This window comes from Rattus norvegicus, chromosome 11 (genome assembly GCF_021556685.1).
Source record: "Rattus norvegicus strain SHRSP/BbbUtx chromosome 11, alternate assembly SHRSP_T2T, whole genome shotgun sequence".
NCBI classification, from domain to species: Eukaryota; Metazoa; Chordata; class Mammalia; order Rodentia; family Muridae; genus Rattus; species Rattus norvegicus.
In genome coordinates, this window is record NC_141544.1 from 97,229,083 (window position 1) to 97,248,394 (window position 19,312).

Sequence of the window (19,312 nt, forward strand, 5' to 3'; positions counted from 1 at the left end):
TGGCCAGCAGGGCTACATAAAAATATCCTGCCACAAAAAGGAGAAAAAAACAACACAGGCTTATAATCTCAGCTCTCTCAGAGGTTGAGAGTAGGACTGGGAGGGAAGCCAGCACAGGCAACATTGTGTTTTGAGATAGGGTTTCTCATTGGCCTAGAGCCCCCCAGGGAGATGGCTGGCTGAGCAGTGAATGGCAGAGTTACAACAGTCTCTGCATTGCAACATTGAGATCACAAACACATACCAACACACCTAGCTTTTTTCGTGAGAATTATGAAGATGGGCTTGATCTTGGGCAGAAAACCAGACGTGAGTTCATGAATGCCACTGCCATGTCATGTCTACCCTTTCCTTATTCACTTTTTTTTTTTTTTTTTTTTTGGAGCTGGGGACCGAACCCAGGGCCTTGTGGTTGCTAGGCAAGCAAAATAGGGGGTTGGGGATTTAGCTCAGTGGTAGAGCGCTTGCTTAGGAAGCGCAAGGCCCTGGGTTCGGTCCCCAGCTCCGAAAAAAAGAACCAAAAAAAAAATTTATATTTTGGCTTGGCAAAATGCTGCACAACTTTAATCCCAGTGCTTAGGAGGCAGAGGTAGTTGGATCACTGTGAGTCTGAGGCCAGCCTTGTCAACATAGAGGGTTAGAAGCCAGATAGGGCTATATAGTAATCCCTTGTCTAAAATAACAACGGCAAATGTGTATTTTAAAGTGTGTGTATGTGAGAGAGAGAGAGAGACAGAGACAGAGAGAAAGCCAGAGACACACACAGAAACAGAGACAGAGAGAGAGAGACAGACACAAGAGGGGGGAGGGAGGGAAGAGAGAGACAGAGAGACAGAGAGAGAGACAGACAGACACAGAGAGGGGGGAGGGAGGGAACAGAGAAAGACAGAGACACACACACACAGACACAGAGAGAGAGAGAGAGAGAGAGAGAGAGAGAGAGAGAGAGAGAGAGAGAATACTGAACCCAGGTTCTCTGCAAGAGCAGCAAGCACTCTTAATTATTGAGGCATCTCTCCAGCCCCTAGCTCTTGTGTTCTTTCTGCTCCCTCCAAGTTTCCTGAGCTGTGCGGTTGAATGTTATCTGCACTTTAACCAGTTATGAATCTATACATCAACAGTTGTCCATTGCTAAAAAAGAAGCTTTTCTGACCAAGCTTTATAGCCACATAAACCTATGGGTAGTAGTGTAAATATGTATGTGTGTCTATATAAGTGTATGCCACATGTGTGTGGGTGCCTAGGCAGAAGAAAACACTGACCCCTCCTGGAGCTGGAGTTTCATGTGGTCGTGAACTGCCCAATGAGGAGAGTGGTGCTGAGTGCACTCTAATGAGGTTTTCTTTAGCTCCTTCATAACTTTGCATTATTATTGTTGTCCTCCTCCCCCTTCTCCTTCTCCCCACCCTCCTACTAGGACAAAGATTAAATAACAAGAAAGTACCAGTGGGGATTTCAGGGTATGCATGACACATTAAAAGTCCAAATCCGCAGACAGTGAGTGGACTTGGTGGAATTGTCTCTGGTCTCTTGTAGCGCATTATTTGAGGTGGACAGACATTAGTTTACATCTCCACAGGGAAAGTCACAAAATTTAGTTCATGATTAAGTCCCTGCATCATCCAGGGTCCCACTCAATTCCCAGCACCACACCCACTTGAAAAGTGGTGATGACCGAGGTCAGGTCTAACCCTTACAACAGTCAGACCAGCACCTGATGGCAGCGACTCAGGGCCTGTGAAGGATGACTCTTCAAGGACTCAAGATCCAGCCACCATCGGCAGCCATGGGGAAGCCAGTGCACTTGTGGCTGAAGCTACAAACACCCTTTCTAAAGCAGTGAGGGTTCTTCCGTCACTTCCCAGTACATGCCGTTGGGGAAAGCATGCTCAGCCGGTCTCTGGAGCTGCCTCTGTGTGATTTTCCTTGTAACTTTATTGGGATTTTGACTCTACTCAGAGAAATGGAGAAGAGAGAAAGAGGGTTCCACCATCCCAACCCCCATCAGGACAATGTTTGCCCACAGAGCTACGTTGATGCCCCACCTTATTCAGTTATTTAGTTAGCAATGTTTGGAGCAAACGGAAGACTTACTTGTGCTTGCCCCATGCTCCAGCACTGACCTACACCCCCCAGTCCTGCAGATTTTTTTTTCTATGTAACCCTAGCTGCCTTCAAAATTGTGATTCTTCTACCTTAGCCTCAAAATGCCGGGATTACACATGAGTACAATATCACATGTAAACCTAAGCACCCCACTTCCCCCTTTTAATGTATTATTAGGGCTAGAGAAGAGCTTTATAAAGGGCATACACGGTGACTCCCAACCATCTGTAACCCCAGTTTTGTGGGATCCTGTTGTTCCTGATCTCCTGGGGTACTGGGCACACACAGGATGTAAATACATACGCACAGGCAAAACACTCATACACATAAAATAAGTAAATCCATCTACAATGTGTTGTTACTAGGGCAATGAGACCACACACAGCACTTCTCTAGCAAGGGGGATGGGATGGGGACTGATGGACAGGAAACCGGGAAAGGGGATAACATTTGAAGTGTAAATAAAAAATATCCAAAAAGAAAGAAAGAAAGAAAGAAAGAGAGAAGGAAAGAAAGAAAAGAAAGAAAGAAAGGAAGAAAAGGAAGAACAAAAAAAGCAGGATGAGCAGGCCAAAGAGCAAATCAGTAAGCAGCACCCCACCACGGCTTCTTCCTGAGCCCCTGCCTCCAGGTTCCTGCCCTGCTTGTGTTCCTGACCTGACTTCCTTCAGTGACGGACTAATAAAGTGGAAGTGTAAGCTGAATAAACCCTTTCCTCCACAACTTACTTTGGTCATGGTTTTTTATCATAGCAATTGAAACCCCAACACTGCAGCCCAAGGTGGCCTCAAACTTGCAATCCTGCCTCAACTTCCTCATTGCTGCCACAGTAAGCAGAGGCCATACAGCTGGCCTAATCTTCTCATTTTTAACTTGGCTCCCCAAATGGCTACCTTAACCAGAAAATAAGCTTTAACGCCACGATGAGAATTTTATTTCTTGCTGCCTTGTACTTCTTCCCTCTCTCTTCCTTTTCATTCAATGAAAGTTCCAGGATGCTTTGTGCCAGGCATGGTGTCCTGAAATCCTGTCTTCAGAGTTACATTGCCTGACCATTGCAGTGGAGTACTCACGGCCATCTCCACGTAAACTCCCTTGTGATGCTGGTTAGCGTCCACTGGGAACTAGCTCCTCCTGGGCTTACGGCTTCAATGTTGTCCAGAGAGACTGGGTCGTGTGATTCTGAGGTTGGTTGGCATTCTTAAACAGCACCCTTGTCAAAACCACAATTGGGGGCAGAACTTTTTAAGTGGTGGGATGACATGGTATCAATATAAGTATTAGCCCATCTCAGAGGATGGAAACTTTAAACAAAGCACGTTAAACAAAACTTTTAACGAGACAAAGCTGGGAATGTGGCTCAGTAAGCAAAATGTCTGCCTAGCATAGTTCTAGGTTCAATCTCCAGCAGCACATAAACTAGGAATGGTGGCATGTTGGGGGTGCCCACAGATCACTAGAGAAACCAGGAATATTAATCACACGGGAGGGGGGAGGGTCTCCTCAATGGAGGAAATAAAATACCTGTATTCTATCCAGAAAGTTAGGAGTACATATTGTTAGCAACCTGGTGACCTTTTGCTATCTGTAGAGGCAGATCTCACCCAAATCCCCCAGAATGTTTATCCCAGACTCTCCCTCCCTACACCTTTATCTCTCGATAAATAGAACCATGCTTGGGGGAGATGTCACATGTTACAACCTGCTGACTGCTATGCTATCCCGGTCAGAGACCACACCAGATCCTAGGCCCTTAAGCCACAGAACCCATCTTCAAGGTCACATGTACTTTGCAAAGGAGTTTCTATGTATCTACCCCTTAAGCTTTACTGTGCACATAGAACTGGAATGACTGTTGCCTGGAAACAAATCCCACTCTTTAAATATGCTGGCAATAAACTGCCTAGCATCAGACTCTCTAGAATCTTGTCTGATCCAGTTTACGTGAGTGAAACTGAACTGAGCTTTCATTCTCACCTCTTCACTGGGTTCGTTTCCCTGCACACCATGATACCTGCAGGGATGCCCCCAGTACCACAAACCTATGATCTCAGCATTGGGGAACTTGAGGCAGGAGGATAAGCTCAGGGCTACGCTAGGTGTCTCTTGCCTTCTTTAATATCAGCACTCAGATAGAAGAAGAGGGGGATCTTTGTGAGCTCGAGGCCACCCTAGTCGACACAGCAAATTCCAGACTAGCCAAGGCAACATGGTGAGACCCTGTCTTAACAGAGGAAGGGGAGGAGGAGGAGGGGGAGGGGGGAGGAGGAAGAAGAAGAAGAGGAAGAAAAGGAGGAAGAAAGTTGTTGTTAAAGGCCATTGTTGGCTGCATATTAAATGTGAGGCCAGCCTGGGACATATGAGATCCTGTCTCAAAAACAAAACAAGACAAAATAACTTGGGGTGCACCTCATTGGTGGAGCCCTTGGACAGTAAGAATAAAGCCCCAGGGGTTGGGGATTTAGCTCAGTGGTAGAGCGCTTGCCTAGGAAGCACAAGACCCTGGGTTTGGTCCCCAGCTCCGAAAAAAAGAACCAAAAAAAAAAAAAAAAAAAGAATAAAGCCCCAGTCTACCAGCTACTGCCCTGCTACTGCTGTAATAGAACGCTGTGGTCAAGGCAATAAATAATGTTACAGAATAGAGTGTTTATTTGTCTTATAGTTCAGAGGAATATGAGTTCATTATGGGCATGGCAACAAGCAGCGGTGTGGTAGCTTGAGCAGGATGCAAAGAGCTCACATCCTGAATCGAGAGCACAAAGTAGACAGAGAGGGAACACTGGGAATGGTTACGAGGCTTTATATGCTCAAAGCCTGTGTCTCCAGTCATGTATTTCCTCTACAAGGCCACACCTATATTTCCCTCAACAGCACCACCAACTGGGGAGCAAGTTTTCTAAGACATGAGACTTCTGGGGACAATGTCATTGAAACCACCACGTCTGGGTTTGAGCTTCAGCACTGATAACAAACAACAAGTAAAAAAAAAAAAAACAAAAAAAAAAAATAAAAAAGCACAGCCACCCAGACATGGTGATTCAGAAGTTGTGGATATCAGAGGACAATTTAGGAGCACTGTGGTGGTTTGAATGAGAATGGCCCCCATAGGCTCCTATGTTTGAATGATTGATTCCCAGTTGGTAGAACTGGAATTGTTTGGGAAGGATTTGGAGGTGTGGCCTTGTTAAGGGAGTGTTACTAGGAATGGGCTTTACGGTTTCAAAAGCCCACACCATTCCATTAGCTCTCTCTGCCTCATGCTTGTGGATCTCCAACAAGAGAAACATTCCATCTTGGGACTGGATGGCTCAACAGCATTTGATGCTCTTGCAGAGGACCTGAGTTTGGTTCCCAGCACTCAAGTGGTGTCTCACAATTATCTGCAGGTCCAGTTTCAGGGGATCTGATGCCTCTATTGGCTCCACGGGCACTGCACACACGTGGTACACAGACATACATTCAGGTAAGACACCCATACACACACAAAAATGTATCTTTAAAAACTTGGGGTGGGGAAGCCCATTCAGCCTTGAAGAGAAACTCTTTTAAGACTCAGGATATTCTAAAGGAAGGTAAAACATTCCATCCTGCAGGAAAGCTCAGAAAGTAAAAAAAATTTAATAGCGGGGCTGAGGATTTAGCTCAGTGGTAGAGCGCTTACCTAGGAAGCGCAAGGCCCTGGGTTCGGTCCCCAGCTCCGAAAAAAAGAACCAAAAAAAAAAAAAAAAATTTAATAGCACTAGAAAGTCCCTGAAACTGACTAGATTCACTAGACCCCTCCCTCCCCAGACATATAAGCAGGAAGGATGGCCAAAGACATTCTCAGACAAGCCAAACTGCCTAGAAGAAGCAAAGACAAGCAGGTCTTCCTAGAAGAGGGTCAGACCAATTGAACCGTCTGGAAAGGATACTCTCCAACCTGTTGAGCTGTGAGCAAGTTGTGTAGTGAATGCCTATACAACTTCTGGTGATAAAGCTCTGAGTTATTTCTGCTCCTGTAATAACCCCAATGAACTTATTGGTATGATCCTCCCTGTTCCCAGGTATCATTGGCCAATATTGGTCCATAAGGGCAAATGGAGCAGGGGCGACAGAAGGGGAGTTTGGAAGCCTGTACATATGAAATGGAAATGATGACACTCTGGGATCAGCTTCATGGAGACAGATCAACTTTATTTAGGGTGAATCAACACACACACACACACACACACACACACACACATACACACACATACACACACATACACACACAATACACACACATACACACACATACACACACACATACACACACATACCATACACACACACATACACACACATTCACACACATACACACACACATACACACACATACCATACACACACACATACACACACATACACACACATACACACACAATACACGCACACATACACACACATACACACACATATACACACACATACACACACATACACACACAATACACACACATACACATACACATACACATACACACACATACACACATACACACACATACACACACATACACACACATACACACACATACACACACATACACACACATACACACACATACACACACAATACACACACATACACATACACATACACACACATACACACATACACACACATACACACACATACACACACATACACACACAATACATACACATACACACACACATACACACACACACATACACACACATACACACACAATACACACACATACACACACATACACACACATACACACACATACCATACACACACACATACACACACATTCACACACATACACACACATACACACACATACCATACACACACACATACACACACATACACACACAATACACGCACACATACACACACATACACACACATATACACACATACACACACATATACACACACACATACACACACAATACATACACATACACACACACATACACACACACATACACACACATACACACACATACACACACAATACACACACATACACACACATACACACACACATACACACACATACCATACACACACACATACACACACATTCACACACATACACACACACATACACACACATACCATACACACACACATACACACACATACACACACAATACACGCACACATACACACACATACACACACATATACACACACATACACACACATATACACACACACATACACACACATACACACACATATACACACATACACACACAATACACACACATACACATACACATACACACACATACACACATACACACACATACACACACATACACACACATACACACACATATACACACATACACACACAATACACACACATACACATACACATACACACACATACACACATACACACACATACACACACATACACACACATACACACACAATACATACACATACACACACATACACACACATACCACACACACATACACACACATACACACACATACACACATACACACACACATACACACATACCATATACACACATACACACACATACACACACATACACACACACACACAAACGTCATTGGCTGAAGATTAAGGCATTGGGGTGCCTCATAATTGGCACGAGGAAGCAGTCCAAGAACCTCAGGTGCTTACTGAGTAGGTTTCTTATGGGAGAAAGGATGCTGAGCCTGCAATCTCACCAAGGCTATGAGACACTCCACAGGGAGAGAGTATGAGGGTTTTGCGCTCCTCAGACAAGATCAGAGAAGGAGAAGCCCCGCTGACAGAGGGAGTCCGCCGTTTTGCACTGAGCTCAGGGCTTTCTGGTAATAATCAGACTTTGACCTTAGCAGCAGGGTTTCCTGACAATTGGTTCATCAGGTGAACTTTGATGGTATTTTTACTGTGGTCTGTTATTGGCATTGTTCATGTCTCCCTATCAATAGTGTCACACAGCATAACTGGGAACAGGGACCAAAGAAAACAAAAATAAACCTGGCAGAGTGAGGGTGGTGCCACATGCCTTTAATTCCAGCACCCAGGAAGCAGAGGTAGGTGGATCTCTGTGAGTCTGAGGCCAGCCTGGTCTACAGAATGAGTTCCAGGGTTACACAGAGAAACACTGTCTTGAAAAAAAAAAAAAAACAAAAAAACAAAAAAGGAAGGTGGATCTCTGTGAGTCTGAGGCCAGCCTGGTCTACAGAATGAGCCAGGGTTACACAGAGAAACACTGTCTTGAAAAAAAACAAAAAACAAAAAAGGAAGGAAGGAAGGAAGGAGGGAGGGAGGGAGGGAGGGAGGGAGGGAAGGAGACAGGAGGGGAGGGAGGGAGGGAAGGAGACAGAGGAGGGGAGAGAGGGAGGGAGGGAGGAAGGGAGGGAGGGAGGGAGGGAAAGAGATTGGGAGGAGTGACTACACGGTTCTGGATATGAGGAACAAGGCTTCCAGCTGGGGATCCGGGATATGGCTGCTTTTCCCTTTATGCCTGGGATAGTGTTCCTTTGTAAAGAATGGATCTACCTCTAGGTGGCGACATGTCATTTCCTCCTTTAATGGTTAACCCAGTGGGGCATGTCAGGGACTTGGCTGGGGACCACCCCTAAGAGGTGGGTTCACCTTAAGACAATGTGCTTTACCTTCTAAGAATTTCTGCCTCCTAGTGTAGTGCCAGTGAGCTGCCGCAGGCTTCATCTGGGTCTGCTCACCTTTCTGTATCCTAACTTGTAACTATACTTCTTTCAGATGCTGGCCAGACCTTAGTCTGCTCCGCTCCCCTCCCCTCCCCTCCCCTTCCCTCCCCTCCCCTCCCCTCCCCTCTCCTCCCATCCCCTCCCCTCCCCTCCCTCTCTGCTCCCCTCCCCTCCCTCTCCGCTCCTTTCCCTCTCCTCTCCTCTCCTCTCCTCTCTTCTTTTCTCTTTGAAATATTTATATTCTTTTACATGCATGCATGCTCTAGCTGCACGTTTGTCAGAAAAGGGCATCAGGGCATCGAGTACCCTGGTGCTCCAGTTACAGGTGTTTGTTGGCTGCTGGGAGAAGCTGGGACTCTGGAGGAACAGCCATCACTATTAGTCACAGATCTGTTTTTCTAGCTTGTTATATTATTTTATCAATGAGAGTAAGAACCCCAAAATGGGAACCCCAAGATCCTGGTAACATTTCTTTCCTGTCTTTTAATCCTTTAATTGACAGGGATGACGACAACCACCTGGTCCAGCACCCTTGACGGTATCCTCTTCCTGCTGTATCAGCAGTAACCACCCCTACAATAATAGATGCTGAGATGAGTGCTCTACCTAGAGGGAACGTCTGGGTGGGGAGCCCGTGGGGCAAATCCCAGTCAGGCTGTCGTTCTCTCTGTAGTATGGGAGTGGTATGCCTGCTCGATGAGTGGGGTCTGGTGCCTGAATAAAAAGTTAAAGGTTGAAAACAAAACTTTCAGTCTGAGAGAGTAACACATGGTCACGTAGTCAGGGTGTGAGCAGGTTGCCGTGACGGCTGCATGGACACTGCTAGGTATAGTAAAAAATTTGTTAGACCCAGGTGGTTTCTTAGAAGGAATTTGCTTGTGTGAGGATGGCAGGATACACGGAAAAGACAGTGCAAATTAGATCTACACTACATAGAGAGCCTTTCCTGGGATAAAACCCAAACCAAACAACCAAACAACCAAACAACCAACCGCCACCAGAACTTGGAACCTGTGGGATAAGCTGGATAGTAAACAGGGAAAAGGAGATAAAATGAGATAAAAGAGATTTGGGGGAGGGGAGCCCCTAAGGGGCTGGAGAGATGGTTTAATGGCTAAGATCACTGGCTGCTCTTCCAGAGGATCTGGGTTTGACTCTTAGCAACTCACACGCATCTGTAACTCCTGCTCCAGGAGTTCTGACACCCTCTTCTGGTCTCTGTATCCTCAGGCTTGTGAGTGGTACACAGACATTCATGCAAGCAAAACCCATACATTTAAAAGAAAAAAAAATCCAAATTAATAAGAATAAAATAAAATCACTTGATTTTGAAAGATCAAACAATAAAGAAAGAAACCGGTTGAGGTTTTGTCTTCTACTATCGTAATGCCAAGTGTGGCCTCCAAGACCTGGAGTCTGCTCCTAGTCCTGTCCCCACGTTAATTCTGACTGGTGAATAAAGATGCTAACAGGAATGGCTGGGCAGCAGAGACAGAGATGGTTAAGGTTTCACAGGGTTTGGAGGGAGAGCACAAGGAGGAAGGGGACAGAGGGAAGAAGCCACTGTTTGACTTCTTATCTGACTTCCTTAAATAGTGAATGGCAATGCGGTGTAAGCCAAATAAACCCTTTTCTCCACAATGTGCTTTTTGGTCATGGTGTTTCAGCAATAAAAACCCTAAATAAGACACAGGGTTTCAGGCAGGAGAGATGGCTCAGTGGTTAAAAGCACTGACTGCTCTTCCTAGAGGTTCTGAGTTCAAATCCCAGCAACTGCATGGTGGCTCAGAACCATCTGTAATGGGATCTGATGCCCTCTTCTGGTATGGCTGAAGACAGTGACAGTGTACTCACATACATAAAATAAATCTTTTAAAAAAATGATACAGGTTTTCTCTGTGTGGCCCAAGCTATCCTGGAACTCACTCTGTAGACCAGGCTTGCTTCAACCAGTGCTTACCTATGAGTTTTTAATCAATGAATGAAAGAGAAGATTTCTCTTGTCTTTAGCTCAGGATAGCCTGAAACTCACTATGTAACTTAAGCTGGTCTCCAAGTTTTGGCAATCCTTCTGCCTCACCACTCACTGCTTGCTGGGTTTACAGATGTGAGCCACCATGCTTGACCTTTCATCTGCGTCTCTCATCACCTAGTATCATGTGTCAGATTTCTCTCCACCTCAGACCTATTGGCTAGTTCTCTTACTTGTCTGGTAGTTGCCTTCTCTCTGAGGACTAGGTCTGCTGAAGGCAGGGATATGGTCTGTTTTGTGCACAGCATTGTTTAGCAATTAGCAGTCCATCTGAATGGGCCAAACGCTTCAAACCCAGCCTTCCAGTATGCAGTTCATTCCTTTCTTCCTCCAGCCCCAAGATGGATCCCACTTTTATAGCCTTTAAAGAAGCAGCAAGCCATTACTAATTTTTTTCTCCAGAAACCCAAAACACCTTCCGTCCTTGCCTCTCTGTCAGCCATAGATGGCAGGCTATCACTAACATATGCCATGTGGTCCAGTATAGGAAGGTCTAAAGCCTTCCCATGCTTTTCTTTGTTCTGTTACCAGTCTAGTTGGGGATCCCCAGCAGTTCTTCATTTTTATTATTTTTTCACTCATTTGACAGTCTTAGACAAGTATAATAAATTTTGGTATTTTTTTGCCACTACGACTTCTTCCCCTTCTCCTGCCTACCGCTCCTGAGATCTTTTAAAAACTTTCTAGCCCCAAAGCTTTCTCTTCCTCTCTTTTTGTGTGTGTGACAACTGACTTTAATTAGGGTTGTTTGCTGACCATGGACGGGAGGCTGTTTACTGGAGCAAAAGCAAGTGTCCTAGTTTGGTGTCCCTTGCTGTAACAAAACACTGACCAAAGCCAATTCAGAGGATCAAAGAATTTATTTATCATACATTTCCATGTTAGGGTCATCCTTAAGGGAAGTCAAGGCAGGGACCTGGAGGGAGGAACCTGGAGGCAGGAACCAGAGCAGAGACCATAAAGACTCAGCTTATTGGATTGCTTTTCTTTTTTCTTTTTAAAGTTTTATTTATTTTTATATATGTGACTACACTGTCGCTGTCCTCAGACACACCAGCAGAGGGCATCAGATCCCATTACAGATGGTTGTGAGCCACCATGTGGTTGCTGGGAATTGAACTCAGGACCTCTGGAGGAGCTCTTAGCCACTGAGCCATCTCTCCAGCCCTCTTTAGCCTATTTTAAAAAGAAATTTATTTTATTTATTCTTTTTTTATAGAATACGAATTGAGTGCAGCCTCCCCTCTCTCCACCTCTACTGTCCCCCCAACTCTCCCCAGATCCACTGCTCCTCCATTTCCCTTCAGCGAAGAGCAGGCCTCCCACTAAACTTTACTGAATGGCCTAAAACTGAACATGGCATAAAAAGATGCAATGAGACTAGGCAGGGACCCTCACATCATCAAGGCTGGACGGTAGCCTTTTACTTGTGACTTGTTTTTATTTTATTTTACTTTTTGAGGCAGGGTCTCACTATGTAGCTCTGGTGGTCCTTGAACTCACCATATATGCCAGGCTAGCCTTGAATTCACTTTGCTGTGTTCTTATATTGCAATCTGTCTTTATGGTCCCTTCAAAATCCAAAAATGATGATGTCACTTGCTTACTTAGATTCCATCAACACACCATTGTCTTTGAAGGTCAGTGTTGTAACTCCTCACTATGGCTCTTAAAGCCTGTTTTATTTCAGACAAAGTCTCACGTGGCCCAGACTGGCCCAAAGAGAACAGTGTGACTCTAGGGATGTGTGTAAGCTAGTCTTCTGACAGAGATATCCTGGCTTATCCTGTAGGCGTCTTTAGGTCCCTGGGTAATTCCTAGACCAGTCGAGCAAAGACGGGAGACAGAGCAGTGCAAGCGATGCCTCTCCCAGCCTCTTCCTTGGTAGGAGCCCCAAAGGGGAAACACCTGCTGACTCCACTGGCCTTTCCCTCCCACAGACTTACCTCTTAAGTCTGAACACGAGGCAACAAACTATGACCCACTGACCAGATATGACCTGCCATCATTTTCTATCTCCCATGAAGTGAAAGGTCCCGATATCTCAATGTGGATGGAAAACAAGCAATAGTCTGTGAAATGAAATTCAGTGCTCATGTTATAAACCCAGTCTGACTCGCACGGGCACTCTCATCTGCGTATCGGGGCTGCTTTTGGGACACCGTGAGGCAGTGCTACAGAACCGGTTAGCCTGTGAGCATGCCACACTTTTTTTAATTTAAGATTTATTTATTTATTTACTATGTATACAGTATTTTGCCTGCATCTATGCCTGCATAGCAGAAAAGGGCACCAAATCAAGCCACCATGTGATTGCTGGAAGTTGAACCCGGATCCTCTGGAAGAACAGCCAGATGATCTTGACTGCTGAGACATCTCTCTGGCCGGCTTGGAACACTTAAATCTTTCTTCATTTCGGAGTTTTCTATCCCAAAGTCAGAAGGCTCAGGCTGGTGAGAAGCTTCACTGTGTAAAGACAGCTGCCTCCAAGCCTGACCACCTGAGTCTGACCTCTGGGAGCCAAGTGATGGAGAGACCAACTCCTGAATGTTGTCCTAACACCTCCACATGTGTTATGCTGGGGCACAAGAAACACACACACACACACACACACACACACACACACACACACACTCACTCACGCACGCACCTCTGAAGAAAAGGGCTTATTCAAGCAAAGTAGAATTTTTTTTTTTACTGAAGTGATACATTATACATTTAAAATTGCACAGTTATAAGAAGAGAAGGGGAAATAAAGATGCTCTGATCTTTTGTTCTACTTGTTACATGAATGAACTTCAGGCCTCTCCTACAGAACGAGGAAAACCAATTGACGAGGTCACTCCAATGCTGGTGAGTTACAGGTCAGTAGCTGTTAGTCTTCTCTGGAGGACAGTGCACTTGTTTTGGTGGTACACGTAGCACACAGCTAACCTAAGGTTACAAATGCCGCCTCTCTGAAGGCGGGGTGTCTCAGGCTGTCTTGCAGACCTCGCATGGCAAGTAGCTCACTGGTCTGTCCACTCCACTCATGCTTGCCACCTCCCCAGCACTAACCCTTGCTAGGCCAGAGAGCAGGAGTGAGTCTTTCCTTCCTCTCCCACCATCCACAGTCACTGATTCTCTTGAGACAAGATCTTACCCTGAACCTGGAACTCATAGCCACCCTTCCACCTTGGCCTAAGTGCTGTGATTAGAGTGTCAGCCAGCAGACCTGGTTCTGGAGCTTCCCCAAGTCCTTTGTTGTCTGTGATGTGCAAACGACCCTGCTTTATAAGGCAGCACCTGCTCCAGCCAGTCTCCAGCAGGCCAACAGACAACTTCAGAGGACCACAGAGTCTGAGGAACAGGACAAAATGGACAAGGACCTCTAATGGTTTACAGGAACACGGTTTCACAGTTTCACATTCATGGAGTAAAGAAAGACTGGGAAAGGAGCGATTGGCTTCATTCATTTAGCAAAACAAAGAAAGGTTCATAAAATGTCCCTTAGCCTCAGTCAGCTGATTCCCACTAGGATGCCCATGGAAGGCATCCTCGTGTGTTCATTTCTTGGGATTGTTAATTTCTACAAGGCTATGCCTGATGGTGATAAAGAGGAACAGTTATTAGAACATGAGAAGGTTTCATAGAAAAAAAAACACCAATAAACAATTAGGAGTGGAGATACATATGGATTGGTCTCTCTCTACATTGTTTGAGACAGGTCTGAATATATTGTCTTGGCTGGCCTGGAACTCACAGAGGTCCACTTCAGTCAGATCTTTACGTTTGGGCCCTTTCTGCCTGTGGCTGCTGTATTTTCAGGAAGGTTGGATATTTTGGGACAAGAGTGAGTTCATGTTGCTACATGAACAGTAATAGTCCTGATACCCCATCTTCTGATCCTCTCCCCAACCGTGGAGACCAACCCCAGGCCCCAGGAGAGAAGGTAGATAATTGACCACTGAGCTGCACCCCTAGCCCCACTGCGTGCTTTGCTTTAAGACTACAGACTCCAAATGCTGAAGGAAGGATCCCCAAGCAGCACAAGAGCCATGTTTTAAGGCAAGAAGGCACTGGCATTTTAGATTCTGACATATCTTACTAGTTAAAAAGTCCCCTTTACCTTCTTCAAAATGCGTGACTTTGATTTTAATATAGTCAGGTGTTCCGTGGCTTTAGTAACTCTACTGGCAGTACCAACACAAGGGAAATTTCTTACAGGAATCAGTTTTAATTAATGCTTCTAAATATTTTCTTTTGGAAACTGAAGGGAGCAAACACTAGCTAGCTAAGAGAGTCTCCGGCCTCTTGGTCCAATCATCTGACAGACAGAGGTGAGCATCATTTGTGGGGTCTAAGTCCTAAAACTAGGTGGAGCACTTTGTAGAAATGGAGACTGCGTGGGTCTCTGGGATGGATGAGGAGACTCCAGGCACCAAATAAACACGGCCTTTGGTTCTATTCCCAGAGGCACAGGGCTCAGTGTCGAGGTTTTTAAGTAATACTCCATGCACACAAACCAACCGACAAGTTGGCTTTGAGCCGGTGGAGAAAGTCCCCACCAGAGATGGAAAGAGTGAGGTGAGAACCGGTGGGAAGAAGGGCACGTCTGTTCTCACACGCTCCCTCCCAGGTGTCATGTCTAGCAATCCTGCTCTGAGTCCTTCTGCTAAAGTGCAGGACGAGAACAGAAGATGGGGGTTGGGACAATGAAGGCAACACATTTCAGTTCTGTACAGAACATGGATCCTTTTCATGGGGAGAGAGCTACCATGTGCTCAGTTTGTGTGCAGGCATGTCCACAAGACTTGACATATGAAGATGTGGAGGGACCCTTCCTTCTGCCACAAACCCAGGGTCCCTTCACATCTGAATTCACAGTAAGGCCTCAGAGTGAGAAACATAACTAATGGGTAAGTGAAAGGCAGTGCTTACCAACACTCTGCCCACAGCTCTGCAGACACTCGTGAAATTAGAAACGCAGTGCCTTCTCTCCTTCCAGCACAGTAACCAAAGGCTCAAGGTGTTCATAATTCTCTGCTTAGACTAAAACTCAGCAGACAGCTCACAGAACTTTAGAGGTGTTGATCTTACCAAAATGTGGAAGATACATTTTTTCCCCATTGATACTAAAATTTCAAAGACCCACATTTGAAAACGTGTTACATTACATACTAAGTGACATCCATAAGAGTTTAACGGATTATGACTCTTCTCATCAGGACGGAGCAGAGCGTCTTCGTGTCTCTAGAGTTGCCGCACCTTTTTTTCTGTGCTTTTTATATTGACATCTAACTTGTCCACTTTGGTTGTTAGCCGGTCAAGGATGTCATCCTGCTCCTCGATTTCCGTCTGCATTCCTAAGGCTATGTCCTTTAGGCGGCCCAATCCCACAGACAGCTCATCTGTGAGAAGGAAATGACAGGCAGTCACAGTGCCTCTGGATTACAGAGTCCTGCCTGAGAGGCTGTGTGCCATATGTGTGCCAGCTTGTAGCATATGCTTCTCACAATACACAGAAGTGAAAAGAAAGATATTTACCACACAGTAATATGTAGCTAACGTAGGGAGAGGCCACCGTGTATCTCCTTTCTCCAGACAACCACTGTTAAGAGGGATTTTTTGTTGTTGTTATTTTAAGTATCATCTTGATATATAGCTCTGGCTGTAACTCACTAAGCAGTCCAGGCTGGCCCTGAGGTCACAGAGATCTCCCTGTTTCTGCTTGAGAAGATCACAGGGGTCACTAGTCCATATGGCGTTTCCCCCCTGGGTGCTGCAGAATCAAACACAGAGCCTGCATATGCTAGGGAAGCACACTGACACTTAGTCATTTCCCTAGTCTCTTTATAGTTTTCATTTCAAGTTAGGAGCTCACAGATTTTTTAGGGTGGCCTTGAACTTGCAGTCCTCCTGTCTCAGCCATGCAGGTGGCTGGGACTAAGTCTGGCATACTATACTATGTTTCCTGGGGTCTTTGAAACCTGTGATCTTGTATTTCCTGGAAAGTAAAAGTAGGGAGTCACTCGTGCCTCATGAAACTTCTTGGGTTTGAGGACGGTGAGGCCAGGAGAGGAAGGCTGAGATAAAGGAGCATGGTTGGTTCTGGGGACAGCCTCGGTGGGTATGAGCATTTGCTGAGCAGACATGAGGACCTGAGTTCAGATTCTTAGCACCCTCACAAAAGCTGTGTGGCTTTATCCTGGGATGCACTTAAGCCCCAGAGATGCCTAGGTCTGCTCTGGAGCCACGTAAGAGGTGGCATGGCTGGACTGAGCGTAGGAATGGAGGAGTGGACAGGTTCCTGAGAGGTGAGGCAGTGAGAGGGACATGGCTGTGGGGTATGACATGCAGGAGGGCACAGTGACGTGTCAGTGCTGGGTGCTCCTACTGGGCTCCGCACAGACTGACTGGAGGCTGCTGTAGTTCCCAAACTTACCTAGGTTGCTGTCAATCTTCTGGTGATAAGCTCTAAGGCTTGAGTTCTTTGGGTAAACCTCAGTATTCACAGTAGAAGCAGGAACAGAGTCTAGTTCTGAAAAAACACCAGAGGGACAGTTAACTGATTGGTTGCTGCTCCATGAAATTGGCCCTAGGGATCTGTCCCCAGGAACACCAGGAAAGGACTTAAGGGGTGGGAGGAAGGAGGTGAGAGGCTCTTGAGGCTGTGAAGAGGAACAGGAGTGGGAATGGGACAGGTTTTCAGGCTGGAGATGACAGGTCTGAGCTCCGGCTGGTTAGATATGTAAAAAGATGTATATAACAGGAACTCTCAATGCAAAACTGCAGGCTCACAGGCAAGCTCTGGGGACAGGCTGTTTCATTATTTTAGGGTTTTTTGATCCTGAGGATTGGAACCAGGCCTTGTGCACGATAGGCAAGCACTCTTCTGTTGAGGTATCCCACAAATTCTCCTTACCCTGTGTGTGTGTGCGTGTGAGTGTGCGTGTACATGCGTGTCTGTGTGTGTGTGAGACAGAGCCTTGCTATGCTGCACAAGCTGACCTCAAACTCTGTGCTCAAGCTATTTCTGAAATGGCTGGGACTATAGGTGCATGCTACTACACCTGGCAGAGCTGGCAGAGGCAGGTTTAAAAATTCCCATGTGTGGTGGTGAATGCCTGTAACCCTAGCACATGGAGCAAGATGAATTAGAGGCCAAAACAAAATAAAACAAAATAAAGTAAAATGGAATAAAAAGGAAACCATATCAAACCATACGAAACACACAAAAAAGAAATATCAAAATTGTTGTCTGGTGTGATGGTTTGCAGCTGAAATCCCAGCACTTGGCAGGATAAGGCATCAGGATCATGAATTCAAAGTCAGCCAGGGCTATGTAGTAAGACTGCCTCAAAGAAACCAAAGGAAGTGGAGCTATGTTACCAAACTGAGATTAAGGATATTATTTGGAAATTTATTTTTATGCTGTCGTTTCACTTAAACAAGCAAAAAGGAAATGCTAGGCAATATGTTTGCCTAAGAAATGTTCCTTGAAATTTCATTTGTAAACATATCCAGAAATAATGTTCTTCATCTTCTTTTGGGACAGGGTCATATGTAGTTCAGTTTGGCCTTGAACTTGGTATGTAGCTGAGGGTGGCCTTGAGGATTAGTCCTCTGTCTCTATCTCCCAAGTTGTGTGCTACCACCCCCCTTCTCCCTCCCTCTGCCTCCCCTTCTCTCCCCCCTCTCCCCCCTCCCTTCTCCTCCTTCTCTTTCTCCCTCCCTCTGAGACAGTTCCCCATGGTGTTCCAGTCTGGACTTGAACCCATGGCCACCCTCTTTTTTTTTTTTTTTTTTTTTTTTTTGGTTCTTTTTTTCGGAGCTGGGGACCGAACCCAGGGCCTTGCGCTTCCTAGGTAAGCGCTCTACCACTGAGCTAAATCCCCAGCCCCATGGCCACCCTCTTGCCTCAATCTCCCAAGTGATAGGATTAAGTGTAAACCACCATCCCCAGTCACCAGTTTCTCTCTTTGGAGGAAATGTCCCTCTGTAGGTTTAGCACGCAGTTTTTCCTGACTATCTGTGTATGATTGGTCCAAGATCCTCCTGAAAGCTGGGGATGCCCAAATTCCTTGTGCAATAATACAGTCTCAATGTACTTCTCATATATGACATCATTTCTGTATCACACAATATTTAATGCAGAATAAGTGCTTTGTAAATGGCTGCTTTATTGTTTAACTAATGGCAAGAAATCAAAATCTTGTACAGTTCAGTATGACGTTTGCCCTCCTGTTTTGTCTATAGTGCTTGGACGCCACCATACCGGGCTATGATTTTTTGTTTGTCTGTTTTCTGAATATCTTACATCATCAGTTTGTTGAATTAAAAGATATGGGACTTGTGATACAAAGGGTCTGACTGCATTTCCTCCAGTACTAACTACTGAAGTCAATCTCTCTATAAAACACCCGTTTCCTTTTACTCTTTTAGCAAGTACCACACAAATGAGAGCCACCTTTAATGCCCTCAAGTTGTGTCTTT

General features: G+C 45.4%; 1 protein-coding gene across 1 annotated transcript in view; it reads right to left on the reverse strand.

The window, feature by feature from the left end:
• Nucleotides 1-13,517: 13,517 nt before the first annotated feature.
• Snap29 (synaptosome associated protein 29) overlaps nucleotides 13,518-19,312 on the reverse strand; it is a 30,578-nt gene continuing 24,783 nt past the window's right edge. Inside the window, 2 exon segments of the mRNA NM_053810.3 lie at nucleotides 13,518-16,227; nucleotides 17,262-17,357. Coding sequence (NP_446262.3) covers nucleotides 16,070-16,227; nucleotides 17,262-17,357 — 254 coding nt within the window. The 3' untranslated portion in view covers nucleotides 13,518-16,069.